This window comes from Leucoraja erinacea, chromosome 15 (assembly GCF_028641065.1).
Source record: "Leucoraja erinacea ecotype New England chromosome 15, Leri_hhj_1, whole genome shotgun sequence".
NCBI classification, from domain to species: domain Eukaryota; kingdom Metazoa; phylum Chordata; class Chondrichthyes; order Rajiformes; family Rajidae; genus Leucoraja; species Leucoraja erinaceus.
The window spans coordinates 18,866,938-18,890,037 of record NC_073391.1 but is presented as its reverse complement, the minus strand read 5'-3'; the positions used below and the strand labels follow the sequence as shown (position 1 = coordinate 18,890,037).

The following is a 23,100-nucleotide window of genomic DNA, read 5'->3' as shown; positions in this document are numbered from 1 at the left end:
AACCTAATCGGGTCCCTTCACACCTTTGTAATTAAGAAAGAGCATCAGCATGTCCAGGAGGATTATCTGTAACCTCTAGACTACAGGAAGTATTCTGAGCCTGGCATGGCAACTGGTCTGCTCTTAACTGCCTGAACCTGCAGTGAGTGGTGAACACAGCCAGGTCTCATCACAGTATTGGCACTTCCTTCCCATCAAGTACAACTTAATGGGTGCATTACACCACAAAGACTGATGTTATGCACCCATGAAGGATGCTTACCACCATGGCCATTCCCTTTTCTCCCTTCTACCTTCTGGGAGAAGATAAAGGAACCTGAAAGCCCTGATATCCAGACTTTAGAAGAGCTTTCCCACTGCTATTGAACTCCTGAAGCAATCACCTCCTTCGCACCCCTTTGCGGTGCAACCACATACACTGTCATAATTTTACCTCAGTTGGTTATTTTATTATTGTGCATTCCACCATTTATTTGCACTACTTCAGAATGCAGTACCATCTTTGCACTATTATGCCGTTTTGCACCGTTGCGGTATTTACATTGTATTTATACATTCACTGTAAACTTCATATGACCAAGTATTTTCATTGTACCTATAACAATGAATTAATCAATCCAACCTCTCTTTTTAATATGATTTGAGAACTGGTTTTGCCTATGATATAGACAAACGTGAAATGCAATGAGCACTATATCAATGGGGCATTCTATCAAATTCTTAGATTAACTTGCAAAGTCTCAGTAATTTCTAAAAATGAAAATGTGTTTATAAAATATGCCCAAGGTGAATATCCATCAACCATAACTTTACATTAAAAAAAAATAAACAAACTAAATACATCACAGAGAAGCATTTGCATTTATTTGGAATTGTCAGGTGAACACAATGCGTCTATAATGATGTTACCCATACATATTGTAACCATTGACCCAGATTTCTTTGTACATTGTTTGATCAGTGGTTAGGTCTGTATTCTCCTTCCCAATTCATCAGTTTTCAACACCATTACTCGATCATTTTATAAAACATCTTTTCCCAAATTTTAATCTTTCCAAACACACTTTGGAGCAAAAATTGAATTCTTCTTTGCAAAGGTCACGAAAATTCTCAATGCATCACTTTTCTATTTGAGCTAATATAATAAAAGCATATCCATTATTTCCTGTTTTCTGACCTGGCAGAGAGGCCGTGGATTTATGTACAGCTTCCATTCAGCAGAATATTAAAAAAAACATTTAAACAATATGTAGGAAGGAACTCATCTTTGTCCCGCCCCCTCCCCTGACATTAGTCTGAAGAAGGGTCTCGACCCGAAACGTCACCCATTCCTTCTCTCCAGAGATGCTGGTTTACATTGAAGGTAGACACAAAATGCTGGAGTAATTCAGTGGGACAGCATCATTGGATAGAAGGAATAGGTGACATTTTGGGTCGAGACCCTTCTTTAGACTTTCTTCAGTCCAAAGAAAAGTCTCGACCCGAAATGTCACCATTCCTTCTATCCAGTTATTGCCTATCCTGCTGAGTTACTCCAGCATTTTGTGTCTATTTTAAACATTTAAACAACGTTTTCTACAGCAACATTCTAGCAGACCACAATACCTACAGGGCCTCTGATTAATGTGAAATTCCCAACCCAATTCAAAGATGCAAAATGCTAGAGTAACTCAGTGGGTTAAGCAGCATCTCTGGATAACATGGATAGGTGACGGTTCAGGTCAGGATCTTTCTTCAGACAACGTTATGTCTATAGTGAAGTATATGTATTTACCTCCAGCAAATTGAAATGACCTGTTCTGGCTTGGAAAACACTTGAGGATGATATATCCAAGCAAATGTTGTGTAAGACACTTTTGTGTGCAAACTATGTTTAACATGCTATGTATTTTTATACTCAGTATGACATGTTATTTTAATTGTACATATTTAACATTAAAAAGATTAATTTCGATAAAGCACCATCCGTTCTGCACAGGTCTGTCCAACCAGGTTTGCATATTGCTGTACTACAGCTTCATCATTAGCTCTCTTCTGCCGTCTCCGATAGATGTTATAAGGCATCATTGTATTCCTGTACAGTATCAGAACTTTATTCAGGTTTTGGAGACGGTTTTCATCTTCTGAAAGAGAATGCAATAGTTGCTTTACAAAGACTGAATACAGTGGGCATTCACAATATTGTGTCAACATGCATTGTTTAACACAGGCCCCGTCTAACAATTTTGAATAAGCTTAAATCATTATTGAGCAATTTTTTAATTAAATGTAAATGCATAAAAATGTCAGAAATTTAAATACAGTACAAATTTTTGGGGATAGAAGCAAGGCTTTATTTAAAAAGAACATGAGGGATAAAAAATAATTTAAAAATACATAAACATTAAATATTACAATTTGCTTAGTATTTTCTAGAAAAATACTATTTTCAAAGGATTATAGATTTTAACTATGTATGCATTTTTCATTTGAACCCTCTATATCTGTCAGGATTAGCAAAACAAAAACAAATCTGCTATAAATCGCTGAGTACAAAGTACTCTGGATGATATGTCCCATTAAATGACCAGTTACATTTTTTGATGGTATTTCTTGAGGAAAGAATGACAGAAGAAATATGATGGATACTTATCTCCATCTGAATGATTGTCTATCCATGTAACATCTCACTTGGAAGATAGCACTTTTGGCAATGAGATACAGCTACCATTGTGCAGAAATATAGATGCTCAGGTACTGGAAAACTGACTTCCTTACTGAATGATTACCTCCTCACTAGTTTTCTGCATTTCATGTATAAGCCCCCACAATTTCCTGCAAACAGCTTTACTTCAAATTGATAGACTCCAGAGACATCTGAGACACATTCAGGCTTATTTTATGATTATTACATGTCGTGCATCAAATCTATTATTCAGAGCATGCATTTTTCTAATAACTTCTTGAGAAACACATTGTTAGCTTTTCATGTGTGTAAACTGAAACTGCATATTTTACAAGAATTGTAAAAATAGAAACTTAGCTTGCAAAACAAAATCAGTCTATGATTGGTATTCAACGATTATCAGATATTTTATTCATTCGGATTAAATCAAAAAAGGTTGCAAACAAGGCTATAAACTATTTGGTTAAATAGTAAAAAGGATTTGTCAGGAGTTAACATAGGTAGAAACAGTGTGCTGCACCTTCACAGCGAAAATACTGCAAGGCAAGTTGGATACAACAACATCGAACTAATGAAGTATTTAAGCATGAACATGACACTGGGTTATTTACAAACTGCAGGTTGATATCTTGTTTTTAATTCAAATTGGATAATCATCCTTGCTGGGAAACAATAACATCTCTCACTTGTACAGAGCCAGCAGGTATACTGTATAAAGAGACACACAGAGGTATAAATCAAGATATATTTATTATTTAACGTGGTTCTGTAATTACTTTCTCACAAGTGATATCTAGCCTTTTGTTTCCCCATTCTTTAAGACCTTACTGCGTAGCAAATGGTCCTTTAAGTTAATGCACAATTAATTGAGTATGCATTTTTAACAAGGCATAATTATTAATACAATGTAAGTTAATCTTGCCAGCTCAGAGGGGAACACATTGATGTGGGCGATTCCCCAGCATAAATATTTATCAGATTTTTAAAAAAAAATTTTTTTAAAGAGTTATACAGGTGCACAACCTTTTATCCGAAATCCTTGGGACCAGACACTTCTCGGATTTCGGAATTTTTCGGATTTCCGAATGGAAGATTTTTAGCGTAGATTAGGTAGGTAGCGCAGGCGGCTTGAAAAGTCTGGAGCGGCTGCCTCCTCCCCAGAGACAGGGGAATCATTGTAAATCATTGCTTAAATGTTAGTCAGTTAGTTTGGAGGGATTTTATCTGGTGGGGTGGGGGGGGGGGGGGGGGGGGGGGGAAGGGGGAAACTTTAATTCTTAGTCTCCTACCTGGTCGGAGAGGCAGGGAGCAGGCAATGCCTTACCGGGTCGCCGTGCAGTAAGCTCCGCAGCGCTGTGGCCGCCGACTCCCAACATCGCGGAGCTGGGGGGTGCGGGTGGGCCGCGGGCGGCGCCGGTTGGAGCTCCGACCCCGGCAACTCTACCCCTGGCTGCGCGGCACTCCAAATCCAGCGCCGCCCACGACCGGACGCCCGCAGCTCCAGCTCCGCGATGTTGGGAGTCGGCGGCGTCGCAGTGCTGGGATACCAGTGGGGAACGGGCAATGCCTTACCGGGTCGCCGTGCAGTAACTGTGAGGAGGCAGCCGCTACAGTAGGACAGACCTGGGTTGACCGTGGGTCGTTTCGGGTCAAGTTTGGTGCCAAACGCGAGCTTTGGTGTGCAGACGACATCTGGAAAAAATGTCCGGTTTTCGGAACTTTTCGGTTTCCGGAACTCCGGATAAAAGGTTGTGCACCTGTATATATTTTTATATATTTTCTTTATATACTTCCTTATTGCAGTTAATGTAATCTACCCTTCTTATCAAAAATGTCTATTTGTTTCACAATCTATATATCTCTCTTAAAATGTCTGACATTAAAGAAATGTCAGCCATTTTACTTGAAAATGGATTGTTTTCAGATACTTTACTTCACAGAATGCTTCACGTACTCTACTGCAGTTAATGCTTCCATAATATGCTGTAAGGCTCTGAGATATTTAGGAGATGCCTGACAGACAATACTGCTGCACTCACCAGGCTTACGAATGCAATATGAATAAATATCTAGCTGATGTTTTCAATTCTGAAACTCTTGATACCCAAGAGAGAAAACACTTGTTGCCCAATATCTGTGACTTGGTAATACTTATTGTTTAAGAAAAAAAAGTGTGATTGTGCATTCCAAACTATCCTGCGTAATAATAAACCATCTGGCTAGCAGCTGGTATTATAACGGGACAGATCAGTTTAAATGGAAAACATACATTTAATTTAACTTTAGGACTTGACTTTACTTTAGACTTTAGAGATACAGCGCAGAAACAGGCCCCCTTTGGCCCACCGATTCTGTGCTGACCAGCAATCACCCCATACACTAACACTATCCTACACACGAGGGACATTTTTACAAATGTTACCAGAGCCCATTAACCTACAAACCTGTACGTCTTTGGAGTATGGGAGGAAACCAGAGCATAAACCCAGGACATTTATGTTTGTGTAATTTGCAACTAAAATAAATTAATCTGCCACATTTTTGCAACTGAATAACAACATTTACTGAAAACCAAGTCCTAGTTTATAGCTTTTAATCTCTTTAGAAAGTGGTTTCTTTACTTGCACGATCTAACGGTAGCATTCAAAGAGCAGGAAGTACTCCCAATATTCTGGTCAGCATTTCATACTGAACCATCAACATCAAAATAATAATTTACTGGCTGTTTGTGAGATGATTGATTGGTCCCTTTTGCAGTTTAACACAGATAAAGAAAACATCAATAGGACAAGTACTTCATCTTCATTACACAGGAGATAATTCTCTCCAATCCATCAACATAGATTCTGTACAGAGAAACAGTATCTATATTTAGATTGACAATTCCACCAAATTAGAAAATATAGTTAATTGTAGCTAACCAATATACCATTTCCTATGAACAGAGAATGGATCTGCTTATCAAGCACTGTTTCAGTTGGACTAAAGTCCATTGGATTTGTGAAAAAATATTGACTGCAGTTGTTCAAGTTTTTGGAAATTTCAAAAGTTAATCTTGTGAATACCACATGTACCTTGTGCAGGACTTGCTGTGTCATACCGTATTTGGATCTTTGTTGTATACAGTGTTATGAGCCATTTTGGAATCTCACATGTAGTTAACATATTTGGCTGTCTAGTTTGTGTACTGATGGGGATCTCAAGAGAAAGCAAAGATTAGGGCAGCACAGTGACGCAGCGCAGAATTGCTGCCTTACAGCGCTTGCAGCACCAGAGACCCGGGTTCGGTCCCGACTATGGGTGCTGTCGGTATGGAGTCTGTACGTTCTTCCCGTGACCGTGTGGGTTGCCTCCCACACTACAAAGATGTATAGGTATGTAGGTTAAGTGGCTTGGTGTATGTTTAAAATAAATGTCCCTAGTATGTGCTAGTGTGCCGGGATCGCTGGTCGGCGCGAACCTGGTGAACCGAAAAGCCTGTTTCCACGCTGTATCACCCTATACTAAACTAAATTAATCACCCATTCAGTATTTCTGTGAATATATGTAGACTTTAGTACAGGATTTCTTGCTGTCATTATTTATTTAAATGTCAACTATTTACAATTGGATACAGCATACATACTATGACACTTTAATATGATCAGTTGGTTGTGAGGTTGCTTAACTGTTGATGTTTCAATGCAGCAGTAATGGTACAACTGAGTGTATTATTGGGCCATTTTAAAGGGCATTTACAAGATAAGCACTACTGTCTGGAGTCACAGATAAGTAGACTGCGTAAAGATGTCAGATTGTCTACGCTGAATAACACGTGAACTAGACTGGTTCTGACAATTCAGTGGTTTTGTCCTCAGCTCATCGTTTTTTGGATTTAAATGACGTTAATTGACTTGAAATATTGACTTTGATTTTGAAGATCCACATGCTGAATTTAATGCTGCTTTCACTCATCTTCCCACTTTATCATTATGCAATCAAAGATTGCAACTGAATTAACCTCACACAATGAACTTGAAATACTTCAGTGCATAAGATCGCATTGATTGGTGTCAACGTGAATACTTCAATTTATATTGCACATCATACACACAGAGGGCAAGGATAGAATTGGCAGAAGGACACAAAGTCACAATTCAATTGCATTTTAATACCAGGAGAAAATTATTTTTATTATTCAAACCCAACATCTTTAAATAAATCTGGCTTTTACTGATTATTAACCCACATATTACCACAGTCAAAATTCTTCTTTAGATTAATGTGTCTAAGATCTTTCATCACCAGTGTCAGCTCAACTGACCCATAGAGTTTACCATTCTTAATATTGACCATTCCTATCTGCAACTATGATTGGAATATCGTCTTGACAGCCTTTGCCAATTACCCCTCAACTTTACTCTAATTCGCACAAAATCCTAGAATTCCTGCATCAGAAATGTATAACTTCTCTTCTTTGAATCTTGTCAACCGTTAATTTTTATCGTATCCTATCCAATTTATTTTACTACGTTACCTGTGACATCGACAGCATTCCTCTCTTTCATGAAAACAGATATAAAGTTGAGCAGCTTAGCCATGCATTCTGCTTCCACAAGATCTCATCTTTAGTGCATATTCAGAGGAAACATTTCTCTGACCACCTGTTTATGAAAGATCTTTGTGTTCCTTTCTTGTTCCCACTAAAAGAGACACACGTACCCGTTCAGCTCCTTTTGAACTTTATCTCTATTTTTTGTTTTTAGTTCAAGGTTTCATTTTCAGGCTCAGTTTATTGTCACATGTACAGTGAAATTTGAGTTACCAACTCAATTCTATATTAAATTAAAAATCTGACATTTACTGTATGCTTTCTTCTTTTCAGGTTTTTCTCTTTGGAAATGATGAGGAGCGAAGATAATGACAACATGGACTCAATGTCACTAGACGAGGGGAGCAGAGAGTCTTGGGTATGTGTGTTCATAAACCTTTGTAAGTGCCAGAGTATGTTGGGAGAGTGGTTAGTGAAGCACATAGGAACCTGGGCTTTATAAATAGAGACAATTGGTAGCAATATGGGGGGTGGGGTTACATTGAACATTTCCAGAAACTGGTTATTACAGAAATTGAATACTACACTAGATTTTAGGATGTATGTAAAGATCGGAGAAAAGAAAAATACCCAAATGGTTCCAGGTTGACATATTTACTCTCTAAAGTTAGACTCGAAAAGCTGTGGTTGTTATCTTTGGGGCAAAGAGAGTTCACAGGATACTTAGTGATGCACAACACTGTGGCTAGTGCAGATAGTGTAGTTAAAATGTATTCCCATTAGAAGACCATTCCAGGTCTAGGGAAAGCAAATTTAAAGTCACGTAATGGAAGTAGTCTGAATTTGTGTTTATGTACAGTGAATAGAATACAAGAAATTTGAGCAGCAGTAGGACCTTCAAGTTTGGACCTTCAAACATGCTCCAAAATGAAATGAAATTAAAATGGTCTCAATGCCATTTTCCTGCACTATCCCTTCTCCTTGACTTCTTTAATTTCCAGAACATATTGATCTCCATTTTGAAAGAACTCAATGACCTTCAAACTGAAGATTCCTCAAGCTATGTGTGAAGAAATGTATCCTCTTTTCATTGCTAAATGGCTATCCTTTATTCAGATATTGTGACCACTAGTTCTAGATCTCAGCCAGGGGAAAACCACAACCCTGTTGGCATCCCTCCCCTTCACCCTTATGAGTTGGCTGTGCAGAACGAAAATATCTCCTTTGAAGCATTCTTTTTGTCTGGTATTCACCTACTTGCGAATCTTTGATTCATGGGCTAGATTACTTCCCAACTCACTGATGTTGGCCATCCTTCAATTATTTCCATATTTGAATGTTTCTTCTTTTCCTTATTTGCATTCACTTGTGATATTGAATTCAGCATTTCTTTAATCTACCAGATAAACATTCTTTATTTAGTCCCGAAATAGAATAATAGAATGTTTATTGTCATTTGAACCGGTTCAAACGAAATTACGTTTCTGCAGTCATACAAACAAGAAAAAAACCAAGACACACAATTAACACAATTTACATAAACATCCATCACAGTGAATCTCCAAACACCTCCTCACTGTGATGGAAGGCAAAGTCTTGTCTCTCCCCTGTTCTTTTATTCTTCTCCCGATGTTAAAGCCCCCGGCGGGTGATGGTAAGTCCCGCGGACGATAAAGCCACGCCACGCCGGGTGATGTAAGGCCCTGCTCCGAGTCCCGATGTTGGAGCCCCCAGCAGGCGAGCGACGGCAAGTCCCGTGGCTGTTAAAGCCGCGCTGGGCGATTTAAAGCCCCGCTCCGGGTTGTCTTCAACCCCGCAATTCTGGCGGGAGAAGTTGCCGTTGTGGGAGCTCCGAATAGCTGTCTCCCACAGCTCTCCGCACTCCGAAGCCGGCCAGCCCCACGATGGTGAGTCCGCAGGCTCCGCGACTGGAGCCCCCAGGTCATTCCGGCTGGTGGCCGCTCCACGGTGCTAGGCTCCAATGACATCGGAGACCCGACAGGGAAAAGGTCGGGTCCCTCGTACAGGGAAGAGATTTAAAAGTTTCCCCCCACCCCCCACATATACACAGCTAAAAATAATATATAAACTACAACCAAAAACATGCACTAACAGGACATAAAGAAAAAAAAAAAGACAGACGGACTGCAGAGGCCGCTGCCGCGAGGCGCCGCCACTTCCGGAACCTTCGTGGTTAGTTTGGGAACATATTGAACAAGACATTTCTCTTGTTCACATTTAAGGAACTTGCCTCCAATTTTTGTTACTTAGACTGCTGAGTTCCTTATCTATATTAGGCTACGTGAAATCGCCTATTATCAATTTAATGTTACTACCTTACTGAAACTTGCTTGTAAATTTTCTTCATATCCTTATTTGGTGGTCTATAGCGTACTCTACTCTCTACCAAGCTATACTGTATCAGGATCTAAAAGAAACAAAATATCTTAAAAACTGCAAGGGAGGCAAATTTACTTTATCCTCTGGATTTGGCAGCAAACATAAAAATATTACTAATCAGGGACGATATGATTTCAAATGAAAAGGCTAACATTACTTGACAATTCTTAAACCAATACTGTTAGATACAAATGGGCAGACTCTCCACTTAATGCAGTAAAATCTGCAAAGGCCAGTTCATAACTGCACAACTAGTGCACAGCATGCATCAAGCAGTACACTATTCTACCTCACCGTTTAAAAGTGATCACGGATGAAACCACAGGAGTGTTCAAGCTGTGTACAACAACATTCAGGACAGCAAGAGTACTGAACAGCAGGAAGGAAGGTAGAAAATAAATTTCAAACCAGAATTAAGCAGCATTCCCATCAGATAGCATTTTGGCCCAGGAGATGCCCCTAACAAGTTCCAGTCTCTGGCACGTGCTCATCTTTGGGTGCGGCAAAGGGGCGCAGTGATAAAGTTGCTGCTTTGCATTGCCAGAGACCAGGGTTCAACCCTGACTAAGGGCGTTGTCTGTATAGAGTTTATATTCTCCCTGTGACTGCATGGGTTTCCTCCCACATTCCAAGGTTAATTGAGGTTAATTGGCTTCTGTAAATTGCCTTTAGTGAAAGTGGAATAACATAGAACTAGTATATGGCTACACAAAAATGCTGGAGAAACTCAGCGGGTGCAGCAGCATCTATGGAGCGAAGGAAATAGGTGACGTTTCGGACCGAAACCCTTCTTCAGACGTATGGGTGATTGATGGTTGGCTTGGACTTGGCGGGCTGAAGGGCTTGTATCTCTAAGCTAAACCAAATTTACCATCTATCAAAGGTATTTTGAAGTATTCTTAGTTGCAATAATCTCAGCTGCCTTTAGTACAATTTCAACATTTAATTTCAAATTCCAGCATCTGAAAGGCTTTGCAATTGATTTTCTTGAAGTTTTGTGAACCGTTTCTAAAACAAAACATCAAGTTTAGTTGTTGAGTTATATTTTAAAGATTGGGTGCTTAGATTGTAAATTCCACTAAATGCAATACTCTTGTGACAGACAGATCAATTCTTTGAATTAAAAAAACTGCAGGTCGAGCGATATCTGTGGGGGGGAAAGAAATCGTCAACTTTTCTGTTGAAATGTCAACAATCCTTTCCCCCCCCCCCCCAACACTGATGCTGTTCGACCCACTAAGTTCCTTCAGTAAGTTATCGTTTGCTTCAGATTCCAGCACCTGCAATCTCTAGTTTCTCCAATCCTCAGAGTCCTAACCCTTAAGAGAAATAAAAATGTAACGCAAATGATCACAAAATAAGGTTTGCTTGCCAAATGTCTTCGAAAAAATCAAAAGACCTTTCATAACATTTGCTGCTTTCAGAGATCAAATAACTGAAGAAGAAATAAAAATTGCTGGGAACAATAAATTAAAGTGAAGCTCTCTGGTCCTATGCATTGATCTATCAGTTGGGACTTCCCTGCAAGCACTGAAGCATTACTTGAAATCAATTTTCTCAGATGAAAAACTCACCTTCAGGGGGGTAAAGTAAATAAACCTGTCAAATTGAAATTATGCAGAGTAAATAAGGATAAATAGGCAGAAAAAACTCAAAGCCTTCAAACTTATTATTAAATAAATTCTATTTTACAATGAAATATGTATATCACATTCTAAAATACATGATTAGATTAACCGGTGAAATGTAATAAATTGGTGCACCGAGATTGGTAATAGGTTGCAGGAAGTAAAGATAGATTGAGATCTGTTCACTATGAAATTACTTCTCTGGTACCAGTATCATGGGCGAAGGTTTATTAGCAGCAGCACTTTAATTAAATTGAAATCTTTTAACACTGCCCCTGCCCGATCCTATTTAGTTTCAACATGAATGACAACCAATAACAAAATAAACTGTTAATGAAAATTAATTATCATGAAAATCATTTGCCACAATGATTTGCAAAATTTGTTAATTTCGCTTTAAATATAAAACTTAAAGAGAAATCTACTGTAAGAGTTAAGTAACTCAATTAACAATTAGCAACCAAGACTATTGATCCAAAGACACAAGTTTAAATCCCAATATATTATTTATATATAAGAAATTTAATAATTTTGAGATTAAAGCTTCTCTCAGTTATGTTGAATTAATTGCAGATTATCCTAAAAGAGCTCAACGATGAAGGTACCTTCTCAATAAAAGTTGACCTTATCTCATCCAAATAGTCACTAACTTAAAAACAAGCTTTTCACGAGGACATTAGTTTATGATCTCAACCCAGTGAGTAACCTGGCAGTGGTTTAGTTTACTTTAGTGGTTTAGTTTAGAGCTACAGCACAAACACAGTTCAACCCACCGAGTCTATGCCAATCAAATATCCCCGAATTTTCCTGATGTGAAAGTGATAGTGAGCTCCAGTATAATACTTCTAAATTCAACCATCATGCAGCCTTTAATGCTGTCCACTGCAGCACAAGTAGAAACCCCCAATGTCAAAAATGTTGCAGAAGCAACAATGATATGAACCATAATAGCAATATATCTTTCTTTAGGAGAGCTGAGATGGTGGGTCAGATGCATGACAGTAGACACGTTGTGCAGGAATCTGTGGTCCTCTCAGAACAACTATTTTTGTGTTCCAATCCTTGCCCCCAGCAGTACCTTTGCTGTAACGTGCCAGGCGAGGCAACTGCACTCATGCTGAAATCACACATTTCAAACCTGGGCTTCCTGGGCCCTAGGTCATCCTTGAATTTCATTTGCAACCTCCACAACTACATTCACACAAAGTGCCGTGGTACTGCAAGTGGAATTATATAACTCACAGGTTTTCGAAGCAGAATATTTTGTAATTTGTAATTCTGATATCAAATTATTTAATTCTCTCATTGCGTAGACAACTGGGTGAATGAATTCAAGGAGAATAGCAAAAAAAAGGCAAATCAATAGAATGCTTCATTGGGCGTCGCCTCAGCCCCGTCCCCGACCTCCAAGGTTTGCGTTATACCTGAAACCGGGATGGTTCCACTGGGCTGCCAAAGCCTCAACTTGTGCAGTGAGTGCTGCAATTTGCTGTTCCTGCTGTGCATTTCCCGGCTTTACTGTTGTTGCATTACAATGTCGGCCTGTTTTGTGAGCTCGTCTATTCTGGCCGATTGAAACATACCTATCAGGTGCCCCAGCACCTGAGTAGCCATGCAGCAGAGAAACTTCTGTTTCCAGACATCGCCGTCAATCTCTTTGTCTACCGCCAGCCTGCGCCATCTCCGCAGCATTTGTGATGGCCTTCTTTCGCCAAGATTATCATCTCCCAGCAGCTCCGAAATGCGGGCTTGCTTCGAGAGCTGCGTTCGTTTCAAGATAGCGGATTTAATAGTGTTGTACTTCCGGTGTCATTTCTTCAGGATTAAGGAGCCTACAGCCTCTATCTTTTTGCGATTTTTTGGAATTTGAGCTATGTAAAAAGTGTGTTTTTTGTGTTTTTTGGCTCGTTTTATGTGAAGGGAGTGCAATCAAGCTTCGGTGCGTATTGGGGGATACTCTCACAGCCGCTTGAAAAAAGTGAGGACGCGACGTATTATTTGAGTCGCGTCCTCGCCCCCCCCCACCCCCTTCCCCCACATATTTCTTAAATACCTGGGTTGCATATAGCAACGGGGTCACCAGTTGTAGGATCTACTGAATCCCACGACAGAAAGCAAAGAACAAACAACACTTAGCCGAGCAAGACACCTTCTTGTAAAGGTTGCTGGCCAGTCGCCAGCAGTGACAGGCTGTATGTAAAACCAACGTGGGCGAGAAGGCGCCACACAGATGCAAGGCCCCATAATGAATAAACAGGTCTGTTTATTCAGGCCTGAGGCATGGAACATCCTTCAGGAGTTATGGAGAGAGCAGTGAGTAATATAAACGAGAACGAGCCGTTGCGAACTATTTCAAGTAGTAACGAGTTTTGGAATTAAAAGCACAGATGCATGAATCAGCACCACTGTCTGGAGAGCTGCACAAGAGACTGCCGATGCTGGAATCTTGACTGAAAAAACACGGAGGGAGGCTGGCTGAACTGCAGGTCAGGCAGCATCTTAAGCCATTTGGTAGTGTCAAAACTTTCTGGAGAAACTCAGCTTTTTTTTAAATTTCAATTTCATGGAGCTTAATATGTTTTATTAGGCATTTGTTTTATTATTTTTTTTTGTGATTTTTTTTTTACGTCTGATGAAGTAAGGGTTTCGGCCCGTTGTCTCAAATGAGACTATGACAATGTATTTTCTTTCCTGGAACAAACAATTCATTTAAACGGTGCATGGCGTTTTTGGGATTAAGACTGCAAATAATCCCAGAATTCATGTTGTGAGGTTTGAGCTGCTAGGAGGACCCCGTAGCCAGTGGCGTGACATTGGGGAAGTCGGCATCAAGCTTCTAGTATGGGCGATCGAACCCCGCGTCGGTGCTGGTTGAACCTCTGCGTCGTTGGTGCTCCCGACTAGCTTCTCCCGAGACTGCGAGCTCCCGACGTAAAGTCCGCAGGTCGCGGTTGGAGCGATCCCAGGCAAGGGATCAACTCCGATGTTAAGTCCACGCCCTGCGGTGGGGTTCAAGTTAGTCCGAGGCTTCCTCCAGCCCTCCAGTTTTGTTGAAAAGAGCAACAGTGACTGGCTGTATGTAATAACCAACGTGGTCGAAAAAGCGCCACCAAGATGCAAGGCCCACAAATAATAAACATGTATTTTATTTTATTGCATTTGCATTGAACATCCTTCAGGGTAAAAGAGACCATTAAGTTAGACTGCAAACGAGATACGAGCCTGAATACGTACTTAAATAAAAACAGCTAATTGAGTTTTGGAACACAAGAGATTGCAAATGCTGGAATCTTGAGCAAAACACAAACTATTGCAGGAACAGTGGATCGGTTAGCTAGCTGCTGAGTAAATTATTTACTTTCGTGCATCTAACTGGTTTTACACACCTGCCTTTGAGGCCAGTTCAGAATCAGTCTGTGTAAATGAAAGTAATGGAAAGGCCAGTTGCAGATGCAGCAGCATCAATGGGCTTCTTTAAATAGGCAATGTTTCTGTGAAATCATTCAACGTACGTTGGCACAAGGGTTTCGGCAGTGAAATGATGCCTATGAATACTGTCACTTCTTTCCTCCTCAAAGTAATTCATGGATTCCACATGGACCCAGCTGTTTTTGGGATGGAGACTGCAAATAATCAGAATTCATGTTGTGAGGTCTGACACTCTGAGGACTCCCGTAGCCAGTGGCGTTTGGGCCCTCGGCATCAGCTGGGCGATCGAACCCCGCGTCGGTGCTGGTTGAACCTCTGCGTCGTTGGTGCTCCCGACTAGCTTCTCCCGAGACTGCGAGCTCCCGACGTAAAGTCCGCAGGTCGCGGTTGCTGCTGCTGCCCAGGCTGGGATCAACTCCGATGCTGAGTCCAGGGGCTGCTGCTGGGGTTCTGCGGTCCGCGGCGCCGGGAGCCTGCAGATTTGTGGAAAGAGACCGCTTTTGAGTCTCTAATAACGGCGACTTCAAAAATGCCCGAGTTGCGATCCCTTCTTGGCTCCTGGAGCGGTATGTATTTTATACATTGCATTTGCGGCTGGAACATTGAGGGTAAAATTGCGACCATTAATTAGACTCTAAACACCATTTCTGAATAAGTACTTAAATAAAACCCGGCTGGCTTTAATTAGCGGGGAACAATCGCCATCGCCTGGGGGGCTTGAGCAAAACTCAAACTATTGCAGGGGGGGGAGAGTGGATCGGTTAGCTAGATGCTGAGTAAATTATTACTTTCCATGCAGCTATGTGATGGATTTTTACAAACCTGTAATTTGAGGTCAGTTCAGAATCAGTCTGTGTAAATGCTGCAGAAAGGCCAGTTGCAGATGAGTGTGCTCAAAGGGCTTCTTTAACAACGGCGTTTCTGTGATGTTCATTCAACGTGATTGGCACATGGGTCAGGCAGTGATGATTCACATTATAAGCTTGTTTGGGATTTCAGCAGGTGAAGAGAAAAAAAATTACTTGAGTAAATTACCTTTCATGTCTCTTAAGGTATAAGATGCTTTTTAAATGGGAGTTAATTATACACACTTTTTAAAAATTAACATGTTTGATGATACTATATAGTTACGGCATATAATTCAAAATGAAAAATCTAAAATTAATAATTTTACCTTGGAATCCCTCCCTTTTACATCTAAAGACTGCTGTTCAGATTTAGAAGTTATTGCACTGAATAGTTATGTAATGGACTTTACAGTTAGCCAAGCAGTGCCAGACCTCCATCGTATTTGTTGGTACACTGGGTATCACCTGCAGGTGGTGGTGCTATGATATGTAGGTAGGAGGAGTGACTCCAAGTCTAAAGGCATCAGGTAAACAAAGATAAGATTACCATGCACCATCCTCCACTGATTCCCCTCCAGGTTGAGCAATGCTTGGAAAAAACAGTGGCAACAGTATAGAACAAGCTCTGATCAGGGGACTACTCTGGGTGGAATCCAGTTCCACGAGGAGTGCAGACGGACATGCCAAGAGCAGCATGAGCCACATCACAAACAAGATGCTGATCTGGTACAGCAGCAACACAGGAAACATGCATGCCAGACAGCTAACACGGCAAATGTTAAAGAGAACAAGGCAAACTCTCCACCGGTGGATCAGAAATAGATCTGTAATCCTGCTGTATATAATCATAATTAATAATGGACTCGCAGGAGGGTTCAAGATCATTCCAATCTTCAATGATGGTAGGGTCCAACCTTTGACCTATAAACACAAGGTTGGTTCATTTGCAACCATGTTCTGCCAAAAGTGCTGCAGGTTTGATCCATCTCAGCTTCTTCCCAAGATCCCTACTACCATAGATACCCACCTATAGCCAATTTGATTTATTTCAAAAAAGCCCAAGATCACCGGCTAGTGCAAGGATTATGTGACCAAACAACATCCTCGCTGCAAGACTGAACTTGCACTCCAGAACTAGCTGCATTTTCCCCCTCAGCTCTTTCAATACAATTACAACACCAGCCTTTTCCCAACAAGGTGGAAATTTAACCGGTGTCTTGGCCGCAAAAAGCAGGGTTAATTCGATCCAGCAGAGTACTGCTGAGAAAGAGAACTGTCAATGCGCAGCTGGTCAATGAAACATTTTTATCTCATGCTAGGAAGCAGGACTTACTCAACAATAATCGGCTCACTCATGCACAGTTTAGGTTTCACCTGGATCACTCAGCTCCACACCTCATCACAATCTTGATTCAAACATAGACCAAGAAAATTGAAGTATGCCAGTGAAAAGAGAATGATTGCCCATTGCATCAAGGTTGAGTATGGCATCAAGGAGCCTGGTAAAACTAAAGTCCATGAGATCAAGGGGAAATATTCCAATGTTGGTCATACTTTAGTTTAAAGGAAGATGGTTGCATTGCTGGAAGACAAGTCAATCATCCCAGCCCCAGGTTATCGTGGCAGGAGTTCCTTAGGGCTGATGCATGGACCCAATTATTTCAATTTATTTATTAATATAATAAAAGCAACATGCATATAAGACTTGGCTAACAACATGTTTACCACCTGTTTTGCATGTGTTTTATACTTACTGATGACTGCAATTTGTCCAAAAAAAGTTGCAACTCCTCAGCAAATAAAGTAGCCTGTGCCTTCAAGAGGCAATACATCATATCAACCCTTTCCACCATCTACAAGCAGTGACATAGTTACACTACCAATGTAGATTCCCTCCAACATACACCAACATGATTTGGATATATATTGCAGTTTCATCGTTGTTACTGGGTCTAATTCCGAGAACTCCCTCTTTCAAACATTGTGCAAGTCACTTCCCCAGAAGGTGTCTCTTTGTCACCTTCCCAATGACAAATGGGGAAGGTCAATGAATGCAGTTCCCAGATCCCAAATGCTACACTTGAAACTGAATGGTGAAAAAAACCTAAGGATATACTTTCTATTCAGCATCAAGACACAATGATACCACAGAAGATGTTAAATCGATAGAACCATGGCTAACATTTTGCTACATAGAAAAGCAAACATTAAATACATAGAGATAAATATCACAGACATCCACATTTCTACCAAGGGATTGAAAATGTCCAAATGTTTATAAGGTTTAGGAGCAGAACAGTTAGAGGTACTATCAAACTAATAGCAAAAAGCAGCTCAATTCATCATAGACTGCAAACTTACCTGAATTTGGATTTTCATGTAGCCGACTATATTTAGATTGGTCTAACTTTGCCCTACACTTCTCAATGGGCACCCAGTTATAAGTCTCGGGACATAATAATTCGGATGGATGGTACTGGCCCTAAGAAAAGTGAAAAGAAACATTGGATGTAAGTTACCAGTCAGAGTTGTAATGGTCTAATTTTTGTAAGTAAACAAATATCAACGACCGGAAATAAATTGAGGGGAACTCCAATAAAACTTTTAAAGAAGTGTTTAAAGCAAATTGTATGACAGATTCTAAAATATACCAACAGTGCGATATTCTTTATAAAACATACATGCAAAACAGGTTGTAAACATGTTGTTAGCCCAGTCCCATTCCTAAAAGCATGTTGCTTTAATTTTAAATGCTGCAAAACAGCCTAAAAATTGGATCACATATCACACTATATGGGAGATGGGACGTGTTGGTTGGTGTAGGCAAGTTGGACCGAAGGGCCTGTTTCTATGCTTTATGACTCCATGTGCATGTACACTACATGAGGAAGTATGAGGATAAGCTAGGCTAGAATATAAAGAATGTTAGTAAAAGCTTCTTTAGGTATGTTAAGGAAAAAGATTGCTAAAAACAAATGCGGGTTCCTTGAAGACAGAAACAGGTGAAATTATTATGGGGAACAAGGAAATGGCAGAAGAGTTGAACAGATACTTTGGTTCTGTCTTCACTAAGGAAGACACAAACAATTTCCCAGATGTATTAGAAGACAGAGGATCTAGGGAGGCAGAGGAACTGAAAGAAATTTGCATTAGGCGAGAAAAAGTATTGGGTGGACTGTTGGGACTGAAAGCTGATAAATCCCCAGGGCCTGATGATCTGCATCCCAGGGTACTGAAGGAGGTGGCTCTAGAAATCGTGAACGCATTTCAACAAAGGAGCGAGAGAGAAAACAGGGAATTATAGACCTGTGACATTGGTGGTGGGGAAGATGCTGGAGTCAATTATTAAAGAAGTAATAACGGTGCATTTGGATAGCAGTAAAAGGATTGGCCCAAGTCAGCATGGATTTATGAAGGGGAAATCCTGCTTGACTAATCTTCTGGAATCTTTTGAGGATGTGACAAGTAAAATGGATGAAGGAGAGCCAGTGGATGTAGTGTATCTGGACTTTCAGAAAGCCTTTGATAAGGTCCCACACAGTAGATTAGGGGGCAAAATTGGAGCACATGGTATTGGGAATAGGGTATTGACATGGATAGAGAATTGGTTGGCAGACAGGAACCAAAGAGTAGGAATAAACGGGTCCCTGGCAGAATGGCAGGCAGTAGCGAGTGGAGTGCCTCAAGGCTCGGTGCTGGGGCCGCAAATATTTACAATATATATTAATGATTTAGATGATGAGATTAAAAGTAACACTAACAAAATTGCACATGACACATAGCTGGGTGGCAGTGTGAACTGCTAAGTGGATGCTAGGAGGTTGCAGGGTGACTTGGACAGGTTGATGAGTGGGTAGATGCATGACAGACGCAGTATAATGTTGATAAATGTGAGGTTATCCACTTTGGCGGCACGAATAAGGAGGCAGATTATTATCTCAATGGCGTCAGATTAGGAAAAGGGAAGTGCAACGAGACCTGGGTGTCCTTGTACACCAGTCACTGAAAGTAAACATGCAGGTACAGCAGGCAGTGAAGAAAGCTAATGACATTATGGCCTTCAAAATGAGAGGATTTGAGTATAGGAGTAAAGAGGTCCTTCTGGGGTGGAAGATTGCAGCCTTCACATGGTCCGCCCTGTTTCGACTAATGCAATCAACTCGACGTGCACAAACGGAAGATCAAATAGAACAAGTTGTCCAACACCTTTAGGCTGTGCACGCCACACAAAAGAAGAAGAAGAACAGGTCCTTCTGCAGTTGTACAGAGCCCTGGTGAGACCACATCTGGAGTAATGTGTGCAGTTTTGGTCTCCTAATTTAAGGAAGGACATCCTTACTATTGAGGCAGTGTAGCATAGGTTCACAAAGTTAATCCTCGGGATGGTGGGACTGTCATATGAGGAAAGAGTGTAAGACAGGGGCCACAGTCTAAGAATAAATGGGAGGCCATTTAAAACTGCGATGAGAAAACACTTTTTCACCCACAGAGTTGTGAATTTGTGGAATTCTCTGCCACAGAAGGCAGTGGAGGCCAAGGGATATGGGGAGAAGGCAGGCACGGGTCACTGATTGTGGATGATCAGCCATGATCACAATGAATGGCAGTGCTGGCACGAAGTGCAAATGGCCTCCCCCTCCTATTTTCTATGATATTGTTTCACTAAAAATAACAATAGATAGATCAACAAAGTTGGCACAGTGTCACAGCTGCAAAGGACATTGCTTCATAGCTCCAGGGATCTCAGTTCAATCATATAGTCAGAGTCCTGACATCAGGTCCTGTCTGTGTGGATTTTGCAGTCTCCCTGCGAACATATCAATTGTCCCCAAGTGATCGGATTTCCTCCTTCATCTCAATGACATGTGGGTCAATGCGTTGACTGGCTGCTGCAACTTGGTCCTTTGTGTGTATTCAGTAAAAATTAGGGGGAGCGATTGAGAATATGGAGAGAATTGATACTGCAGATATATATTTACATGTACAAGACTAAATGGCTTACCAAATACCAAACCTAAATAAAATTCCTAAATAAAGTCAAGCATTTTGGCAGGGATTAAAGGAATGCCTGAATAACCCGAACCATATTATCTATATCCTTGCAATAAATACATTCAACACAGCATGGGTAAAGCATTGGGTATAAGATCCCTGTCTACAACCACGTGCAGTATTTGGGAAATGGCAAGTGCAAAGGAGAATCTAATCAGAAAACAGGGAAGGGGGAAAAAACGCATCCAAGTTTAAAGCAAAGCATGTATATACACCATGAGAATTTACAAACAACAGGATTCTTTTGTTAAGCTCATCATAACATTGACTGCATCAATTACCATTTCGATTATTGAATCAGTTTGTTAGAGATTCCTTTAAATAATTTAAATGTTTAGAATTTCAAGAAGCTAACGCAATCAATATGATATCAAACTTGGTAATGCAAGTTAGAATTGGCCTTATTATATCAAAAACCATGTCTAACAAGCAACAACACATGTGCTGCTAACAAACAGACTGCTGCAATGAACTCCCCAGAGGTTGCTGTGGCTATGCTATGCACTATGAACATACAGAATGTTCTGTTTTTATCATGTTACCAAATCACAATAGAAATTCCTATCTAAACGTGCAAAATTTCAATTACGGACCAGTTATTTGACTTGGATGCTGAAAATTCTATTGGCTAAATTAAAACTATAAATACATGTCAAATAAACATAGATTATGCAATAATGTCATTTATTGAACAATGAATTTTATGGAACACATGGAACATTTTATGGGAGATTTTGTTTGAAAATCTCAGCCATTACAAAGTAAAAGCCTTTCATTTGATAATTTAGTCCAATGTCATAATATAGGTCTTGCGATTTTGTCATGAACACTGCACATCAGTAGCATATCAACAAACAAGATAGCATGCGTTATTTATGTTTAAAATTCAATTAACTCAATAAACAAAACTCGAAAAGGGGCTACTAACGTAAATTGGCAGTTCTCTTTGTGGTATGGGAATACTATAATTATACTTGTGTCACACAGGACTACCCTAAACAATGGCATGAACATTAATGTAAGGGGCATTTCTTGCAATGGCACATTTAACTTGTATGCTTTAGTTCATTGAAGGATAGAAAGCAGTTGCTTATCTATTTGTCTGTATTTTAGTCTCCCATTGAGCCAGGAGTCAGTCTGAAGAAGGGTTTTGGCACAAAACGTTGCCCATTTCCTTCGCTCCATAGATGCTGCCGCACCCGCTGAGTTTCTCCAGCATTTTTATCTACCCAGCTCAGCCAGAATGTCTTTTCCTTTAATCAAATTTCCCGCTATAAAAGTGAAGTCATTATCTGGTGAAAACGCATCCTGCCTTATCCTGGGATATTTATTCCCAAACACTATGTTATACGAACATTTATAGAATTTGTGTCTCATTTCTGCATCCCTAAAAGACTGTGCTGGATAAATACAGCCCAGTTAAAGCAGGAAATCCTTGCTGTGAACCCTCTGAATGGGAGGTGTTGGCAAATAGAAAAATATCTTGCAATATCCAACTGTGTAGCCTTTGATATCCAACTGTGCACTGCAGGCAATATGGGAATATATGTTGCAGTATTTTGTTTGCAAAACAGTGGTACTTACCTTACCTGACCATTTCTACATAAAATGTATTTAATAAAAATACAATTGAAACATACAATCTTTTAACATCTATTAATCTATGTATAATTCATTAATATCTTTTAACAACACGCAACATTCCCTCCTGCAAATTTGTTGAAGAAAGTCAGTCATTTTCACTATCACGGAATTTTACTGACCACAGATATTCCTCAATGTATGAAAGGGTCACATTCATGAAGAGTTTCCTTATGTGAAAATTTGTAAGTTGAAAAGACATGATTTAGTTTCCAGACAAAAACTCTTGTTGTATCTCAGAGATCAAGAAACAACCAAAATATTAGTAATTTAAAATAGATAAATACACATTTCTCAAATCATTAAATAGTTAATAATAATTTAATTTTAAATCGAGACGATATAAACACACAATCTACCATTTCAAGATATTCACCAAGTGAAACGTACAAGATCCTGAGGGATCTTAAGGGTGGACATTAAAAGGTTTCCATGAAACATCCTCTCATGGGAGATTCTAGCAGTCGGTGTAAGTATCTCAAAATAAGAACTAAAGAATACATTATTAAATACACATAAAACAAGGCCTTGAGCTACAAAAACTGGGACTGTTGATATGAAATAAAACTAAAGTACTATAAATACTCAGTGGGTCAAGAAGATATCCAGTATTAGCAAAGTGTTAACAATAGAAGTCCCACTTTACATATAGGTCTGGATATGTTTCTAAATTGCTTCCATAGTACTTCCTCTAATGACAAACGGTTTAAAATCTACCAGAAATATTAATAAAGGATAGAGCTTCATATTTACATACATAGCTTTGATGCAACAGAGCCAGGGAAGTTATAAAATAATTTGTTATTAGATAGGATGCTTCATCAGTGCAACATCAAGCATTTGATGCCTCTGGTGTCTGAACACCTTCAATTTGATAATTAATTTAAAATCATATTTAAATTGTGC

The 23,100-nt window shown here is 39.9% G+C and overlaps 1 protein-coding gene across 9 annotated transcripts in view; it reads right to left on the bottom strand.

The window, feature by feature from the left end:
- Positions 1–842: 842 nt before the first annotated feature.
- LOC129704007 (arginyl-tRNA--protein transferase 1) overlaps positions 843–23,100 on the bottom strand; it is a 132,273-nt gene continuing 110,015 nt past the window's right edge. For 7 of the 9 annotated variants that reach the window (XM_055646806.1, XM_055646811.1, XM_055646812.1 and 4 more), the window contains 2 exons: positions 17,863–17,983; positions 843–2,123 (listed from right to left, as the gene is read on the bottom strand). In XM_055646806.1, the coding sequence (XP_055502781.1) occupies positions 1,945–2,123; positions 17,863–17,983 (300 nt within the window). In that variant the 3' untranslated portion in view covers positions 843–1,944. Of the gene's footprint in view, positions 2,124–11,170; positions 11,196–17,862; positions 17,984–23,100 lie in introns of all 9 variants that reach the window. The other 2 variants (XM_055646809.1, XM_055646810.1) reach the window with 2 other exon arrangements.